The sequence below is a fragment of the Rana temporaria genome, chromosome 7, assembly GCF_905171775.1.
Source record: "Rana temporaria chromosome 7, aRanTem1.1, whole genome shotgun sequence".
Taxonomy (NCBI): domain Eukaryota; kingdom Metazoa; phylum Chordata; class Amphibia; order Anura; family Ranidae; genus Rana; species Rana temporaria.
Window position 1 is genome coordinate 56,137,790 of NC_053495.1, and position 20,415 is coordinate 56,158,204.

Genomic DNA, 20,415 nt, shown 5'->3' on the forward strand with positions numbered 1-20,415 from the left:
GGCTTATCTACTGATAAGCCGGCCTAACTCTTACTAAATCTACCTATAAATATGTTTTTTTAGCAGACACCCTAGGGAATAAAACGACGGTCATTGCAACGTTTTATCTTGCACGATATTTGCGCAATAATTTTTCAAACGCCTTTTTTTGGGAAAAAATTGTTTCATGAATTAAAAAAAAACAACAAAACAGTAAAGTTAGCCCAATTTTTTTGTAAAATATGAAAGATTATGTTACACCGAGTAAATAGATACCTAACATGTCACGCTTTAAAATTGCACACACTCATGGAATGGCGCCAAACTTCGGGAATTAAAAATCTCCATTGGCAATGCTTTTAAATGTTTTACAGGTTGCCGGTTTAGATTTACAGAGGAGATCTAGTGCTAGAATTGTTGCTGGCACGCTAACGCACGCGGCGATACCTCACATATGTGGTTTAAACGGCGTTTACATATGTCGGCGGGACTTACGTGTGCGTTCGCTTCTGCGCGCAAGCTACCGGGGACAGGGGTGTTTTAATTTTTTTTATTGTTTTATTATTATTTTTTACTTATTTATTTATGTTTTAACACTTTTATTTTTTTATTTTTTTTTTTTTTTACTTTTATTCCTATTACAAGGAATGTAAACATCCCTTGTAATAGGAAATGTGTGTGACAGGTCCTCTTTATGGAGAGATGCGGGGTCAATAAGACCCCGCATCTCTCCTCCAGGCTGTAAAGCATGAGATCGGTGAAAAAAAATTCACCGATCTCATGATCAGTGTTGCTCACTCTAGCCGCAATCGCAGCTTTGTTTACTTACGGTACCCGGGCGTGACGTCATCACATCGCACCCGGGTCCTCCAATGGTCATAGAGAACCACCACTATGATCATTCTTATGGTGCGCAGGATCGCCGGCTGAAGACATGGATATCTGAATGATGCCTCTAGCTGCAGGCATAATTCAGATATCCCCCGGCAAAGCCCAGGACGTCATATGACGTCCACCCAGGATGGGCGATCCCATCTGTGGCCGTCATATGACGATAGGCCGGTATTGAAGTGGTTGATTGACTCTCGAAAGCTCTGTATTAACCGTCAGATAATCGAAAGATCGTTTCGAAAGCAGATTTGTTATCAAATTTTCTGATCGTGTGTACTGTACTAGGCTTTACCTTTTTCAAATGGTTAAAAAAAAATCATCCTGAAGGTGGGAGGACACTGTGCAGACACAGTGGGGTTGATTTACTAAATAGAATGTGCGCTTTGTATGTGCAGTTGCACATATTTTCCCTATAGTTTAGTGAATGTGGTGAAGCTTCACTTTGTAAAGAATTCTTAATCAGGGGCAAGGTTAATAAAAAAGAAAAAAAAAAAAAAAAACAGCATTATTGCTTGCACGATTGGATGAGGGAAATCATCAGTAAGCACTGGGGAAAGTGAGTGCAATTGCAAAGTGCACAGTCTATTTACCTTTAGTAAATCCTCCCCACTGTGTGCTGCATTCAAAATTCTGTTCAACCTGAGCAAGATGCAAGCTGGCTTTGAGCGGGGTGGGGGGGGGGGGGGGGGGGTTTGATGTTCAAGAGGCAGGTTGTGACTGGGAGCAGGGCCATCTTAATAGCATCATGGGCCCCTGGGCAAAGTAATGCTCTAGGGCCCCTACAATGGAGACGGTGCAGGTAAACAGACATTAAGTAGGTAGGAGGCACCTTTTGGGTGGAGCTCCGCATTAACTACATGAACAATCCTTCTGTACAGCAAAGAAACAGTGGGAAAATACTACATACATAAAGTAACAAAAATGTCCTGTGCACATAATATATCTGCTAGACTGATGCCTCCCCAGCACTCTGACCCCTCTACACCCCAGATATCCCACCATTACTCTCAGTGCCATCATGGGGCCCCCAATTTTGGGACAGCGTGGGCTCAAGGACCAGCTGCTTTGGGGAAAGTGCAGGGGCCCCCCATGCAGCTGGGGCCCCTGGGCAGTGCCCAGGTGTGCCCTCTCATTAAGACAGCCATGACAGGGAGAAGGTCTGTACCAGTAAAATTGTGATCGGTTAGGGGAGGGCATGGTGGCTGAACAAACAACCCAGTACAGTGTCCTGTACCTCTGAATGGCCAGCCAAAAACGTACCACTGAACACAGATCAGCTTCTGTGCTTTGTGTAGGTGGTCAGTTAAGAACAGGGAATATTAGTGACTGGCAGGGTCAACCAGGTACTTTAAATGGAAAATGATAGAGACTATGATATCTAAAATACACATATATAAACTAGAAATACTCACATAAATAAATATATATATATATATATATATATATATATATATATATATATATATATATACACCGTGTATATATTCTGTACAGTGTTTTAAAGGTGATGTTTTTACAATCCACTGCATTAAAGTTAAATGCACTTGTTTCCAGTCTTTTGCACTTGAACCAAGACCAATAGTTATTACAATACATAACAGTAGACACAGTATTATCCCGTTGGATGTTTAAATTGTCACTTTTCTGTGAATTCCTATATTTATACAGTTTACTCTGAAGTTAATGTTAGTGGTTTATATACTGTCAATTATTTTGCTCATTTTTGAAACTTAATAGTTTGATGTGCTGATAGGATACTTGTGATTACCTGTAGACTGTAAGGTCCCTGGGTTACACTGGCAGTAATGAGCTGAGAATGCCTCCATTATTCGATCAATTTTCTGAGCCTCTCCAGGCAGCCTGAAACTTCCCAGAAATCTTCTATGAATAAAATAAAGGAGGACGGTTAGTGGAAATTTTTGATTACTTTACTTTAACAGTTTATTGCTAAACATAAATATATATATATATATATATATATATATATATATATATATATATATATATATATATATATATATATATATATATATATATATATATATATATACCATGTAATCAGTTAATGTACCAATAGACATTAAAGAAACATCTACTGTTCCAAATATTATTATTTTTTTTAAAGATTTTTTTTCTTTTTTTTTTTTTTTGTAGCTGATGCCTTTAAATATATATAACAGTATACCAGATAATACATCTCATTTATTTTTCCATTTTGACTGCATCCATTTTATCTTCGTAGATCATCCAATGTTGTTTTAAATGTTTAAATTCTCCTTCGTGTTCTTGTATGAGCAAACATTTTGTCATTGGTAGTTAATATTCTGACAATATTTTGACTGATTAAGTAGTGTGTGTGACTGTAAACTATTGAGCTCTGTAAACAATAGGCTTTTCATTAGAAAAGCTAAAGAGAGTGTGGAAGAGGCTGCTTATGAAAACAGAAACCATGCATACACAATATTTCAGTTTACCAGATTTCTGTGTAGTCCTGCCCATATTTAGAAAAACAAAAACAAAAAAAACACTGTGGGCCAGATTCACAGACATTTGCACTTGCGCCGCGTATCAGTGATACGCTACGCCGCCGTATCTTACCTGGCGGAATTTCGAATCCTCAGTGATTTTGCGCCGTAAGTTACGGCAGCGTAGTGTTTTTCTGGCGGCGTATTTGAAATTGGGCGGGTTGGGGGCGTGATTCATTTAAATGAATCGCGTCCCTGCGCCAAATAAACTGCGCATTCTCCGTTTCGAAATTTCCCGCCGTGCTTTGCGCGAAATGACGTCGCACCGACGTCATTTTTTTAACTTAGACGTGAGTTACGTCCTTTCCTATTCACGGACGACTTACGCAAAAAAAAAAATTAAAATTAGACGCGGGAACGACGGCCATACTTTAACATGGCAAGTCTATCTATACGCCACAAAATAGCAGCTTTAACTATACGCCGGGAAAAGCCGACTAGTGACGACGTAAGAGAATGCGACGGCCGCGCGTACCTTCGTGGATCGACGGAAAAAGCTAATTAGCATATCCGACGCGGAAAACAACGCGAACTCCACCCAGCGGGCGCCGAAGTATTGCACCTACGATCCAAAGGCGTACGAAGCCGTACACCTGTCGGATCGAACCCTAAAGCCGTCGTATCTTGGTTTGAGGATTCAAACTAAAGATACAACGCGGGTAATTTGAAAGTAAGCTGGCGTATCAGTAGATACGCCGGCGTACTCGCTATGTGGATCTGGCCCTGTATGTTTCCTTTAGTGTCCAAAACAGGCAAAAAAAACATTGCATTTTTTATCATTTCTTATTATTGACTTTTATCCTATAAAGGGCATCCATGCACAGCATATTGTTTTCATGGTAAATAATAGACACGTGCACACCAATTTTGTATTCGTCTGAAAAATACATTTATTTTGTTTCTCCCGAAATAAATTTTTATATACTTTGTTTCGTTAAAAAATGCATTAGTCCGAAAACCTGAAATAACTAAGGTATAATCTGTCATTGAAGGCTTATGGTGTCTGTCGAATGTTCTAAGAAGATTTGACGGAGCAGTTAAACTGTACGACGCCGCAATCGTACATTTCCGGTCAAATGTTCCGCCTACAATCTATAGTAGAATTCTAATGTTGTATGACACTAGTAATAATTATATTTATAAATTATTATTACTAGTCAACCAACATTCAAATTCTTCTATAGCCTATGGGCCGAGCATTTGACCGGAAATGTCCGCTCGTGGCAACTGCTTCGTCAAATCTTTTCTCTCTATGTTGAATAATCTTGACTTATAGAGTTAAGGTTAGGCATATTCGACCGCAGGTTTGATAGACACAGATTGTTATTGTCAGCGTCATGTCGAAACTCCTATCGATATCGAACTGTTGTAGCAACGAAAACAAAAATAAAGATTTTTTTATGTCGGATCTTTCGGATTTGAGATTCTGCGCATTCGTTTTCGTTTGTTAAAACGATAACAAAAATACCCAGTCAAAGCATCTGTGAAGCACCAGGAGGAGAAGATGCTGCCAACTACATGCCGCCCAGGGGAAGCGCTGCCTGCAACGTTGATGGGGTTGCTGGCGACTGACCGACCGACTGGGGGGTGCCTGTGACCCAACCAACCGGGAGGTGTCATCAGGTGGATTGTTTGCCAACCTCCCCCAAAAAATATACCACCAGCCGCCACTGCCTGTAAGTAATTGCTATTTTCTTTTACTCCGGCCAAAAGATTTGCTTTAAAGTGGAAGAAAGCCCTAACTATAACTATTCTTACAAATGTTTCTTCCCCCTTCCTTCTACATATTCTGCCTACCTTATATAAAAAAAGATCTGTGTACTTACTTCTTTTCAATCCTCTCTGGTCCTGTCTTATGGTCCTGCAGCTCTGTGTAAGGGAGCACTCGACAACTGCTGTGAATTGCAGGAGCTGTGACATCACCCATGAGCTCCCATGGCCCAGCCGTTGTTGGTGCTCCCTCCTCTCCCCTGCAGCAGCAGCTCACTGACACAGGAAAGCCAGAGCTGTGGGATCACATGACTGCACCACAGCAGATTGAAAATAGGTAAGTATTTATTTGTTATTTTCTTACAGGCTAGGCAGGTTAGATGGGGGGAGGGTATTTTCAAGAATAGTTATAGTTAGGTTTTTCTTTAACCGGTTCCCAACCGACTCCTGTACATTTATGTCGGCAGAATGGCACGGCTGGGCAAAGCGAAGTATATATACGTCACTTTGAAATTCCTGGCGTGCGCCCCTGCCGCAAGCTCCGTGACCGTGCCCGCGGAACCTGCGGACTCGATGTCTGCCGGTGTACTGCGATTGGGTCACAGAGCTGCAGAACGGGGAGAGGCAAGTGTAAACATGCATCTCCCCGTTCTGCCTAGTGACACTGTCACTGATTGTCTGTTCCCTCTCATCAGGAACAGCGATCAGTGATATGTCACTCATAGCCACGCTCCCTAACAGTAAGAATCACTCCCTAGGGCACACTTAACCCCTTCAGCGCCACCTAGTGGTTAACCCCTTCACTGCCAGTGTCACTTTCACAGTAATCAGTGCATTTTTATAGCACTGATTACTGTAAAAATGACAATGGTCCCAAAAATGAGTCAAAAGTGTCCGATGTGTCTGCCATAAAGTCACAGTCACGATTAAAATTGCTGATCACCGCCGCCATTACTAGTAGAAAAAAAATGCCATAAAACTATCCCCTATTTTGTAGACTCAATAACTTTTGCGCAAATCAATCAATATACGCTTATTGCGATTTTGTTTTACCAAAAATATGTAGAAGAATACGTATCGGTCTAAACTGAGGAAATTTTTTTTTTTTATAGATTTTTGGGGGATATTTATTATAGTAAAAAATATTGCAATTTTTCTCAAAATGGTTGCTCTATTCTTGTTAATAAAAACCGCAGAGGTGATCAAATACCCCCAAAAGAAAGCTCTATTTGTGGGAAAAAAACTACGTCAATTTTGTTTGGGAGCCACATTGCGCAATTGTCAGTTAAAGCGACGCAGTGCCGAATCACAAAAAATGCTCTGGTCTTTGGCCAGCGAAATGGTCCGGGGCTTAAAGCGGTAGTTCACCCGCAAAAAAAATTTTAAGATTAGATTCATGATCATTTTGTCTAGGGGAATCGGCTAGTTTTTTTTAAAAACGAAGCAGTACTTACCGTTTTAGAGAGCGATCTTCTCCGCCGCTTCCGGGTATGGTCTTCGGGTCTGGGCGTTCCTTCTTGATTGACAGGCTTCCGACGGTCGCATCTATCGCGTCACGATTTTCCGAAAGTAGCCGAACGTCGGTGCGCAGGCGCCGTATAGAGCCGCACCGACGTTCGGCTTCTTTCGGCTACTCGTGACGCGATAGATGCGACCGTCGGAAGCCTGTCAATCAAGAAGGAACGCCCAGACCCGAAGACCATACCCGGAAGTGGCGGAGAAGATCGCTCTCTAAAACGGTAAGTAATGCTTCGTTTTTTAAAAAACTAGCCCATTCCCCTAGACAAAATAAGCATCAATCTAATCTTAAAAATTTTTTTGCGGGTGAACCTCCACTTTAAGTGGTTAAGCATCACACATAATCAAAAGGCTTAGCCTTTAAATATTTTCAATACATTAGATGTGTGTCTAATTTTCCTGTGTAATGAATGAACATTCCTAATTAAAAAATAAAAAAGTTATCACTGGTCTTTTTAAAGTGTAAATCCAGGCATTACCCAAACCTCCCTCTCCGCCTCTAGAGCATGTTCAATGACAAGGCTAGCTGGGATTTCAGTGCAGAATAGCCACTGTATTAACTTCTCTGTATATTATGGAAATGAGGAGAGGGTGAGGTGTTTTATTGTCAATTGGGCACAGAATTAGGAGTTCAACAGGTATTTTTTTTGCACAGCATTTTTATTTAAAAAATTTTACATTTTTATTTATATATCTATATATTTTTATTATTATTCAAATCATGGGAAATAGGCACGTTTTTTAAATTTAGATCTGACATACACTTTAATAAACATGTTTCTTCATAATCTACTATCAGATCCTGAACTCAGACTATATATTATGACAGACAGCAAGACACTTTATACCTGTGACGTGTTTCTCACCTCAGAGCCTCCACTAGTCCGAGTTTGTTAAGGTCATGGCATCTCACAAATGCCTGTAAAACCTGAATATTTAGAGAATCCCTGGAGAGATAGAACAAAAGAGAGAATTGTGAGGAAGGAAATGGGATGGGGGGTGTAAGAGAGGAAAAATAAGAGTAAGAGGAAAAAATACACAATGGCACATCTAAAAAATTGTGTTTTCACAGGACAGACGCTCTGTCATATATCTTCAAAAGCGATTACAGGAAGTTCCTTTTTTTTTATTATATCATTACAGCAGTACAAAAATAATATCGTATTGTGAATTATGTCAGATGCACGAAGGGTCAGTTAAATAAGTTAGACAATTTGCATAGGACTTGTTACAGTAATTCCTGTGATCAGTTAGTACATCAAAATAACTTGCCATTTATAAATATAGATATGCACTATGGGCCAGATTCAGAAAGAATCGCGGCGGCGTAACGTATCGTCTTTACGTTACACCGCCGCAAGTTTTCAGCTCAAGTGCCTGATTCACCAAGCACCTGCGTGTAAACTTACGGCGGTGTAACGTAAAGCCGTCCGGCGCAAGCCTGCCTAATTCAAATGGGGCGTGTACCATTTAAATTAGGCGCGCTCCCACGCAAAATTTTCCGACGTGCTTTGCGCGAAATTACGGCGCCCCGACATGTTTGTGAATAGCGACGTGCGTAACGTACTTACGCTGAAAAAAAAAAATTTAATTTGACGCGGGAACGACGGCCATACTTTAACATGGCTGGTGTAAAGTTAAGCCATGAAAAAGCAGGCTTAACTTTGCGACGGGAAAAAACGACTTGCGACGACATTAACGCACGCGAGTAGCTTCGTGGATCACCGTAAAAGCTAATTTGCATACCCGACGTTGGAAAACGACGCAAACTCCACCCAGCGGCGGCCAAAGTATTGCAGCCTAAGATCCGAAGGCGTACGAAGCTGTAAGCTTGTCGGATCTTAGCCAAATGCCGTCGTATCTTGTTTGTGAATCACAAATTAAGATACGACGCGGCAAATTTGAAAATACGCCGGAGTATCAGTAGATACTCCGGCGTATTTCTTCTATGAATCTGGCCCTATATTTTTTTAATCACAGCCCCTACATATGTGCAGTGCGTGGCTTAGTAGTTAAACTATCATAAAGCCAGGAACTCGGTGCTGCTATCAAAAATAGTGTACTAACTTTGGTAGTTATCCCTCAAAGATCATAAAAAGCATTAGCAATTAGCACTTAACCTTTAGCATGGTGATTTTCTGTCCCGATACGTTATTTCATTTCAAAGAAGAAAAATTATGGAAACTACTGAATTTATTGGCGTATAACACTCACTTTTTTACCCTGAAAATAGAGGGTAAACTGTGCCTGCGTGTTATACGCAGGGGGCTGTGGAAAGTTTTTTTCCTGAAACTTCATTCTTAAAGTTAAGGTGCGTGTTATACGCCTGTGCGTGTTATACGCCGATAAATACGGTACATTGAAAGATCTAATGGAATGAGTATGTGAAAGACATGAGAAGACAGAGGATTAGGTTTAGACCAATGGTCTCCTAACTGTGGTCCTTTGTTTAGAACGTTTGGAGACAACTGGTTTAGACCCTCAGCATCCACCCTTAACTTTATCAGTTTTGGAAGGATGTACTCCTACTCCAATAAAGAGTTTAGGGAGTAAGGTCAGACATAAACTGAGCAAATTTCTTTCCTGCAGGTTGCAGGAAAGAAATTCACTGGATTCCCCCATAAACACAAACAGTGTTGACAGGTATGTGATGAATATATAATCCGCGCTGAGGTAAGGAATAAAGACTGCTGCCTCTCTGTAGTGCCTCAATGAAGAGGCCTGAGAATGTAAGGATTGTAGAAAGAGGATGTGCCGCTGCCTGTTCTTAGTGGATGGGGGGCAAAGTAGGATAACAGTGGGATCCTAGGGACAAGTTAAAGCGGGAGTTCACCCATAAAAAATGTTTTACCCTTAGATTGATGCTCATTTTGTCTAGGGGAATTGGCTAGTTGTTTTAAAATCGAAGCTGTACTTACCGTTTTAGAGAGCGATCTTCTCCGCCGCTTCCGGGTATGGATCTTCGGGACTGGGCGTTCCTATTTTGATTGACAGTCTTCCGACAGGCTTCCGACGGTCGCATCCATCGCGTCACGAGTAGCCGAAAGAAGCCGAACGTCGGTGCGGCTCTATACTGCGCCTGTGCACCTACGTTTGGCTACTTTTGGAAAATCGTGACGCGATGGATGCGACTGTCGGAAGACTGTCAATCAAAATAGGAACGCCCAGTCCCACAGCCCATACCCGGAAGCGGCGGAGAAGATGCATCTCTAAAACGATAAGTACAGCTTTGATTTAAAAAAAACTAGCCAATTCCCCTAGACAAAATGAGCAGGAATCTAAGGTTAAAAAATGTTATTTCCGGGTGAACCTCCACTTTAAGCTTGTCGGGTATCCTGTGGTAGGGCCAGTTCCAATGGAAGGTGGACTGCCTATAGTTGTGACCGTCAGGGATATATATTCCCTATGATGAGGATTACCCCCTGCCTAGCCATTGTGCTTCCCCCACTCCCCGCCGGGAGAGGACAATGATTATTGCTAGCAGCTATAACAGCCGCTTGCAATAATTGCATGTAAAGTCTGCTGAACCAGCTGAGATTTGAACCATCCATGGCCGGCTTAAGGGGTCAATGAATAAGCATGTTACTTTTTATTGTTTCCCACTTGCAGAAGGATTGTATAGAGATGCAGTATGTACCAGATGGTTTACTTTTATTTTCTCTGTATGAGTGTTTATGTGTGGTCACAAAGCATACTTGTTGGTTGTTTTTTATGCTCTACATGATTCTATGAATAAAGAATACAAGAAGGAGAACCTAATGTGTTCCAGCATTATTATTTGCTTAAGATGTTCTACCAGTGGTGGCTAGTAGGTCGGCAGGTCAGCGGGCACAGCGTCAGGACACCTCTTCTCCAGACAGTGCAGAGTGCAGACACATTGCTTACCAATTCTGAAATAGACCCGCTCGGACCCTGGGTTCCATGGAGCTGCTGACATCACCTCCGGGTTATCACTGGTACAGCGAAACCGGAAGTGACATCATAACTTGTAGGGAAAGCACCGCCCATGTCCTAGGGCTGTGTCAATCTAGAACAAAGCACCCGTAGTGATACTATGGGCGGAAGTACTCCTGTGCAATGGGTTGCCCCGCAAGGCAGGTCAAAACCCTGCAAATGAAGTGTCTCGTCTGCAATCTCGTGATTGCATAGACGTCATGCTTCCCATAGAGCACTGTGTCTGGTGCCCGAACACAGTGCACTTAAATTACCTTTTTTTCTATTTATTTATTTTTTAAATGGCCTTTAAAGGACCTTTTTTGTGACTGCCTGGGGGGGGGGGGGCAGCGCCCAATGCCCCCACTATGGACGGGCTGCCACTGTGTTCTACTATTAGCAAATTAAAGCCCAATCCTGGGCTCCAGGTTCCCTCCCCCTCATTCTGTATCTCTCGATATTCTTTTAGGTGCTTACCATTCCCATGTGACTTTATTCATGTTCACAATTTCTTCCAATATGACAGTTATTTTATTTATTTATTTTTAAATCAGAACAAAATCTTGAAAATGGGAGGTGGCACATAAATACATCATTCCTCTACAGGGAAATCTAAAACTCAGATTTTCTACAGATAAAGCACAATAAGGGCATATAACACAATCTTCAGTATATGTAAATCATGTTATTTTCATTGTCTTTATTTCTCACCTTTGACCAAGGTACTCCCCAATTGAAGTCTTGCTAAGTCCTGCGCCTTTATATAGGAAGCTAGCAATATGTTCTGCATCTTTTTCCAGAAATTTCCTGCTGATCAGCAACTGAATTCCCTGAATTATCAATTGATTAACGAAAGAAATAAATATTACCATATTTTACAAAGTACTAAAAACTTTTCTAATGGGACTTTAACTGAGGTACAACATTTGCGTAAAAAGATTTATTAAGCAATAGATGAAAATATTTGACATACAGTACATTACCATACTATAACATCATGTAAATACTTTATGATACCGATAACATCAAATACTGCTTAAACGAGAACTCAAGAATAAAATTCTGTAGCAAATATACAAAAATAATATCGAAATTTCAAAATGTGCACTGCGCTAATCAATATATTAGGAAAATCTGCAAACACTAATCAGACAAATTGAGTGGACAATTGGAATATTAAAGAGGAAGCAAACCCTTGGTTTTTACTTTTTTTTTAAAAATACACCTGCAAGAGAAAGGCATAATGAGCTAGGATGCACAGCATCCTAGCTCATTATGTGTCACTTACCTGAGATCGAAGCCGCCGCCGCCGCCATGTCCCCTCGTCGCTATTTCCTGTTATCGCCGCTCCGGCGCTGTGATTGGCCGTAGCGGCGATGATGTCACTCCCGCACATGCGCGTGGGACTGGCAGGTCCCCGCGCATGCACGAAAACACGGCATTAACCCTGTGTTACCGCTCTGTCTGCATGCGCCGTTGCCTACGGCGCGCATGCACCGTAGACAGCGGTGCCCGTTTTCTGTGAAAATATCTCCTTAACCGTGTAGGTTAAGGAGATATTTCTTGCACCTACAGGTAAGCCTTAATCTAGGTTTACCTGTAGGTGCAAGTGTTAACACTGGCCCAGATTCAGGTAGAACCGCGCAATATTTGCGTGGGCAAAGGGCAACGATTTTTGCTCTGCGCCCACGCAAATATTTCGTTTTGCCTACGATTCACGGAGCAGTAGCTCCGTAAATTGCGCGGGCGCTATGCTAATTTGCCCTGCGTAAGGGCGCCTAATGTAAATGATCCCGCCGGGGGCGGGAATCATTTAAATTAGGCGCGCTCCCGCGCCGAGCGAACAGCGCATGCTCCGTCGGGAAACTTTCCCGACGTGCATTGCGGCAAATGACGTCGCAAGGACGTCATTTGCTTCTAAGTGAACGTGAATGGCGTCCAGCGCCATTCACGAATCACTTACGTAAACGACGTGAAATTCAAATTTCACCAGCGGGAAGGGTGGCTATACTTTAGCATTGGCTGCGCCTACTATGAGTAGGAGCAGCCTTATGCTAAAGTCGCCGTACGGAAACTCCGTACCTTGCGTGCGCAGGGCCCGCGCAACTTTTGTGAATCGGTGGTAGTATGCAATTTGCATACTATACGCCGATCACAATGGCCGCGCCCCCTAGCGGCCAACGCAAGAATGCAGCCTGAGATATGAAGGCATAAGGAGGCTTATGTCTGTCATATCCTAGGCTGCAGTCCGCGTAGCGATGTTCCTGAATCAGGGGCATTCGCTACGCGGGAGCAAAACAGCTATTGCGCCGCGCAACCTATGGTTGCGCGGGCGCAATAGCTTCTTGAATCTGGGCCAGTGAGTTTACAACCACTTTAAGTGCAGCGCTAATCCATATTGTGTGTACATATTAGAAAATTGTGCTAGTATACAAACAGTAAGTATAACACATTGATTGTGCAAAATAAAATAAAGTAAAGACTGAACTAGCTCCACATTACCGCGCTTCTTGGATGTATTTGTGATCACATACCTTATCTCGCCAGTTTTTATCATCATTTATGTAAGTGTTCTACCTTTTACAATAAAACCCTTAGTTGATGGTTTTACACTATGTGGCTGCCTTTTTTTTTTATGAGATGTGGAGTCCCTGATTGGGTCCGGTGACAAGGTTGAACGGAAGCTGACCTCACATTTTGTTTCCTGAGAGTGACCATGTTCCCAGTTCCATGCCTGTCCGGTATGAGTATCCAACTTTTTTCATCAGTGGTGGATTAAAAGTCCAGGGTGATTTCTTACTGGATGGTGGCCTATCCTTCAGAGGTCGAATATATCTTCAATTTCAACATTTCAACATTGATGTCTACCTAAACACTTTACTTCACCTGTTTGGACTGTTTTTTTTTTTTACCCTTATGGGTTATTTATTCACAATGCAATTTCACATATATGGACTTTTTAGTGATTTCAACTTATGAATTGTATATATATATTCATTTATTGTTGTTTGCACCTAGAACTCTATTTTATTTTGCACAGTCAATGAGGGTGATTTACTAAAACTGGATAGTGCAAAATCTGGCCCAGCTCTGCATAGAAACCAATCCGTTTCCAGGTTTTATTGCCAAATCTTAATTATACAAGCTGAAGTTAGAAGCCGGTTGGCTACCATGCACTGCTGCACCAAATTCTGCACTCTGCAGTTTTAGTAAATCTCCCCCAATGTGTTATACTTACTGTTTTCATACTTGCACAATTTTCTAATAGTTACACACAATACTGTATGGATTAGCGCTGCACTTAATATTCACACACTACAAAAATAATAGCTGCTTAAAAAGGGGGGAATTTGCCTCTTCCTCTGTGCTCTGAACAGCAATGGTGGTCAACTTGATACATGGGGCATCAAATGCATGCTTCCCCAGCATAGCCCTGTAGTGAAGATTTCTACAGAATCCAACAGCCTACACATTGTGGGACATCAGGGGCACCATGCGCTATAGGTATGGAATTTTGTTCTAAGTGCTCCTCCTCAGAACCTGCCACATAAGAATATACCTGTTCATGCTTAGCATCGTTAGTGTGACGTTCATTTGCTCAGAAAATCTGAATGTTGAATGCATATACAATCACTTATGCCGCGTACACACGATCATTTTTCGGTTTGTAAAAAACTACGTTTTTCAGCCTCTCGAAAAAACAAAGTTTTTTCCAACTTCATCATTAAAACTACGTTGCCCACACACGAGCGTGAAAAAAAAATGCTCTAGCAAAGCGCGGTGATGTACAACACGTATGACGGCACAATAAAGGGGAAGTTCCATGCGGATGACGCCACTCTTGGGGCTGCTTTTGCTGATTTTGTGTTTGTAAAAGACGATTCGTTCTTTTGTGTCTGTTACAGCGTGATGAATGTGCTTACTCCATTATGAATGGTAGTTTTACCAGAACGAGCGCTCCCGTCTCATAACTTGCTTCTGAGCATGCGCAGGTTTTTCACATCGCTAAAGCCCACATACGATAATTTTTTACAACCCGAAAAACGTCAACGTTTAAAACGTCGTAAAAAAATAGAGCATGTTCGGAAAAAAATTGACGTTTTTCAGAACTCGAAAAATGCTCTGAAGCCCACACACAATCATTTTAAATTACATTTTTAAAAAACAAAGTTTTTTACAACCCGAAAAATTATCGTGTGTACGCGGCATTAACCTTCCTGGCGGTGTTCCCGAGACTGACTCGGGGTTAGATTTTCCTGCTACGATCGGTAACCCCGAGTCAGTCTCGGGCTTGCCTCGCTAGATCCACAGGCACTTTTTACTTACCTTGTCCCTGGATCCAGCGATGCCACCGCGCTGTGTGAGCGAGCGGGACCTCGCTCGATTCACATAGTGCCTCCGTGTGACGCCGATCTCCGTTCCCTGCGACGTTACGACGCACGGGGACGGAGAACGGCGCCAAATTCAAAAACGTAAACAAACACCTTACATACAGTATACTGTAATCTTATAGATTACAGTACTGTATGTAAAAAAAACACACCCCCCCTGTCCCTAGTGGTCTGTCCTGTGTCATGCATGTCATTTTATATAATAAAAACCTTTTTTTCTCCCTGCAAACTGTAGATTGTCCATAGCAACCAAAAGTGTCCCTTTATGTCAAAAATCGTTTTAGATCAGCTAAAAAACAGCGATAATAAATTATAATCACTTGCAGAATTGTGCGATAGCGATTTGTGGGGAAATTCGTCATAAAAAAAAAAAAATAATGACAGCAACAATTCTGCAACTGAGCATATTTCAGTGATTTTAATTTGATTACATTATTGAATAATTTTTATTATAATTATATTATTATTTGTTATAATTATTTATAATTATTTATTATATTATAATTTATAATTTTGTTTTTAAAAAAATGTCATACCCGGGATGCCTATTAGAATCTTGTTTGGTCAGATTTAAGTGAGTTATTTCTAAAAATTACAGACCTACAATATAAAACGCCAAATTTCCTTGCAAATAATGGTACCGCTTTCAGCATGTTTTTTCGGAAAGAATCATACCGCCAGGGAGGTTAAAGCGGGGTTCGGCATTTTTTTTTTTTTTTTTCATTTTTTGTGTGGAACTCCGCTTTAAGGCTATGAAGGCTAAAAAAAGAATCAGGGATCCTTGTTTTGGGTGGTTTGAAATGGATACCCTTCCATCATTGTAGAAGTAAATCATACATTGCACAATACTTTTTCCTTATGTTTGCCTAATCTAAACCACTTCAGCCTTGACAATGACTTCATCGCCATCCCTTTACTGAAAAGTAGACATTGCCCCAGGGCACAATCAGAAAAAGCTTTTACCACAATTAGTGCTACGAAAAAATGCAAAGCAGTGTGCTACTTTGTGCTTGAATTAAAGCAGAAAGAAAACAGCCATGGTTTGCATTTACATATGGATACAGCATAATGAGGATAAGAGTTCATGTGGTTTAACTAAATAATGGCCAAACTCTGGGAAAGGATGAGTTCCATCAGATGGGGATTATATGTTTTAAGTTTAGCTCTTAAATTGTACAAAGGAATTTAAGAAGAATAAAAATAAAACATTTTGGGGATGTGGAGTGTTGAAGTAATGAAAGATATTTTAGAACACTGCAACTCTCTAGAATTTCATTTTATATCAATATTTATTGCTAGCTATAAAAAAACATGCCCCATGGCATTCATAATGCAATGTTCCATTAAAAAATAATACTTTTATTTGATAAGGGACATGACAACATGAAGTGCAGTGGTCACAGTTCTGTCCATTATAAAACTACTGGGGATATTTACTAAAACCAGTGCACTCAAAATCTGGTGCAGCTGTGCATGGTATCCAATCAGCTTCTAACCTCAGCTTTATTTCAATCAAAGGGGTTGTAAAAGTTTTTTATTTTCTAAATAGGTTCCTTTACGCTAGTGCATTATTGATTCACTTACTTTTTTCTTTGATTTCCCTTCTAAATGTTTTTTTTCTTTGTCTTAATTTCTCACGTCCTGTTTCTCCTCAGTAAACTTGCCACCATCATCCGAGCGGTGGTTAGTCAGCCAGAACAACTTACTGAACAGCTTACTGAGGAGGAACAGGAATTGAGAAATCCAGACAAAGAAAACACAGAAAAAAAAACATTTAGAAGGGAAATCGAAGGAAAAAGGTAAGTGAACCAATAATGCACTAGCTTAAAGAAACCTATTTAGAAAATAAAAAACAAATCTTTACAACCCCTTTTGGCAATAAAACCTGGAAGCTGATTGTTTTTTTATGCAGAAGTGAGCCTGATTTTGCACTCTCCAGCTTTAGTAAATAAACCCCTATGTCCAAAGGGCATTGCTTTGGTATAGTCTGCCAGTTGCGTCCCCCCACCCCATCCCCTAGTATTGATAACCTAAAGTGACTCTGTCATGAGATAAGTATGGAGCTGCTATTGTTGGCCTCCTTTTGGAAATTCTACTTTCCTGGTTGTGTCTGACATAAGCACATTTGAATCACAGACCTGAAATAGGCACGCTACACGTTAGTGTAAGAATTTCGTATTTCTATACCTGTCTATACCTGTTTAAAGTCAGGGGCTCAGAAAGCACTGAAGCAAAAGCATCAGGCTGAAGGCCAGGGAACTAACATATTCAAAAGGATTGTTTAGCAATGGCACTATTAATCACCATTGACAGTCCTTTATATGTATCACAATGTTAAAGCCTTTAATTTACTGAAAAGTGGCAAACACCGGTGACCGGGACCACTCAGACAGCCTGCAGCCACGAGAGGAGGGGATGGATGGTGCAGCGGTGTCACCCCGCACCCCCCCCTTTGTATCACCACTGTAGCTTCTACGAGTCTCCCTGCTGCTCTTATCTGCCGCTGCCTAAAGCTAACCTGTGGTGCTGTCACTGCTTCAGTCATGGATTTGGGGGGGCACCCGGGGCAGCCCTGCCCCCTGCCCCCCACTTGGTACGCCACTGACTGAATGACTGTCTTTATTTAGAGATTCACATACAGGTAAGGACTAGAAGGACAGTGGATGAGCTGGCCTCTTACAAAATTCAAGGATTCCAATGAGGAGGCATGCATCCGAGATGTTCTCTCCTGTACAGGGCCGCCATCAGGGGGGCACAGGCATTACACCTGTAAGGGGCCAGATGGTCTCCAGGGGCGACGCCCCCCCTTTTTTTTTCTTGTTTGACCCCCACCTTTAGCAACTCACGGCAGGAGAGAGAAGAGAACACTTGACTTGACTTGACTTTGTTTTGTTCGTCAGCACCAACCCCCCGTTCCGCTTATCATCTTGCAGCAGGAGAGAGAAGAGAAGAGATGACTCTTTCGTTACCACAAACCCCCCCATGCTTATCACCTCGTGGCAGGAGAGAGGACACCCCCCCCCCTGGTTCTCTGCTCCAAGGGGGCCCTGCATAAAGTTGTGTAAAGGGCCCCAAAATTTGTGATGGCTGCCCTGCTCCTGTTCTCCTACAAACTCTTTGGCCAACCCCTGCTTAGTCTCTTTCCAGCCTAATAGCTCATTTTGACATAATATATCATAGGGTGGGGTAAAAACCCATTGCAAAACATCAATACTTGCAAAATGTATCTGACTATGGCAATCTGGTGTTTTGGGTTTACAAAGTATTTAATTACAAAAAAAAAATCTGAAGGCAATACACAATATAGATCTACTATAAACTATCAAGTCAAATGTCCTATTTCTTTCACTCACTTTCTCTGGATCCATGTTAAATTTCCTGCTAGCACTGAGAAATTCATTCTCCCTCTGTATTTTACGACTGAAAAATAAAAGCAGATGTTAATATTCTTTAAATATACTACAGATATAATCAAATTAAACTTAGTAATGCCTACTCACCTTATTTCCAGACGTTCAAAATCATCTATTTCTGCTACTATTTCCGTTATTTCATTTTGTAAGTTCTGCAAGCAAGGTCAAGAAGGAATGTAAAAAAAAAAACTAGGCAAATATAAAACAGGGTATAGGTAAACACAAGTGTAGTAATAAATAGAATACAGTATAATATTACAGTCTACTGTTTATTTTGCTGTTTAATGAAAATGTGCAACTGCGAAAGTAAAATAAGAAGGTGCAGCACAATTTTGTAGTATCAGGACTCATTCACACATAAAGCAAGTGGCAACAAGGGGTATTTCCAGGGCAACCAATCATATATCAAAGTGGTTACCCATGTGCAATTAATGTAAATAAATAAATAAAAATACACTCAGGCTGAATAGGTTACATTGTTTGACAAACTGAACAACAGTTTTATCCAGGATCCTGCATGCTAAATTCCTTTATTGGTGGAGCACCCCTAATACTGGAGTATTCTGATATGCAAATATCAACCTTTATCATCTCAGGTCTGGAAATGTGTTGTTCTATTATGTAACTATAGGGGGTACTGATATACAGCTGCTCTTGGACTGAAGGTTTCAGTGGACCAAACATACCTGCTACCAGGAATACATTAACCATATGGGCCATAGGATTTATTTACTCCAGTCAATGGTTTCAAGGGGCCCACCAGACCCACAGCCGTACCAATCCACACATAACACTACATTAGCCTGAAGAAGAAGCTGTAATCAAGTGGTCAGTGAATACATTTATTTCAAATATTGCTTGTCCAATTTTTTTAAGCATGTGTAACTACCTCCCTAATCACCAGATTTACGAACTTAGTTTCCTCCCCATCAAAGGAAGCAACGAAACCATTGTATGTAGTTTTGTCTGGTCTGGTGTTACATGAAAATCTGTCAATCAGGTCACCGAGATCTGAGGTCTTCTAAAGTGGTGAAACAATCAATGTATGTGTAGAACCCTGGTATTAGGCAGGGTTGCTAACAAATTTAGTTATGCTAGGTGGTCATTAACCTGGCTAATTGGTAGTTGTATCCACAGTTTTTTTGCCCTAAAGCCTGAACCTGGTGCATTTCTCTCTTCTGTCAATAGGTGGCACTGCTGCCACTACTGGTTCGACACAATGGACCACAAAACCTTGCTCACTCGTCTTGCAGAAGTAGCCGGAGTCGCACACTCAGATCTACTCTGGTTAACATTCTTCCTAGAGAACCGATCCCAGAAAGTAAAACTAGAAGTTTTCACTTCAGAAGCACGTAAAATTACATGCAGAGTCCCTCAAGGGTCACCCCTGTCGCTGGGGTGCTCTTCAACATCTACCTCCATCCACTCCTCAAAATCATCAGCAACCAGGACCTGCTCTATCACACCCAACTGCTGATGACACCCAACTTTACCCATGCATCACCAACAAAAAAGACCAATACCACGCACTGGAAAACTGCTCATTGATCGACGATTGGATGACGGAGAGCTCCCTCAAACTTAATGAATCAAAAACAGAAATCCTCTTCCTCCATGCAAACCGAAACAAAAACCCTAGCACTACTGTCACAGTGGTGTAGAGTGCCCACTACATTGGCCAGAATTTTTCCTACTGCCTCTGACGTGTGCTTGAGACGATGTGGACAGAAGGGCACGTTCTCCACATTTGGTGGGAGTGCCCGGTGCTCTGGCCACTCTGGGAAATGGTTAACAGACACATCTCTGAAGGCTTGGGTGTAGATATCCTGGTCCTGCCTAAACATTTTCTGCTCCATATCCCCCCCATACCACTGCCCCATTATAAAATAAGTGCTCTCCCCCACCTCCTCAATGTAGCGAAACGTCTCATACCACTTAATTGGAAAATCTTGTGTATTCCAAGCAAGCAAGATTGGTTGGGGAAGGTGGGGGAGATCATGGAGGCAGAGAGCTGGCTTGCAGACTGCAGGGACACTCGCAAGCAATTTGATCTAA

The 20,415-nt window shown here is 41.5% G+C and overlaps 1 protein-coding gene across 1 annotated transcript in view; it reads right to left on the bottom strand.

Moving 5' to 3' along the window:
* CYTH4 (cytohesin 4) overlaps positions 1 to 20,415 on the bottom strand; it is a 180,503-nt gene that overhangs the window by 93,555 nt on the left and 66,533 nt on the right. The window contains exons 3-7 of the mRNA XM_040359417.1: positions 18,448 to 18,512; positions 18,301 to 18,367; positions 11,268 to 11,386; positions 7,490 to 7,570; positions 2,639 to 2,751 (exon numbers count right to left, since the gene is read on the bottom strand). Of these exons, the coding sequence (XP_040215351.1) occupies positions 2,639 to 2,751; positions 7,490 to 7,570; positions 11,268 to 11,386; positions 18,301 to 18,367; positions 18,448 to 18,512 (445 nt within the window). The remainder of the gene's footprint in view (positions 1 to 2,638; positions 2,752 to 7,489; positions 7,571 to 11,267; positions 11,387 to 18,300; positions 18,368 to 18,447; positions 18,513 to 20,415) is intronic.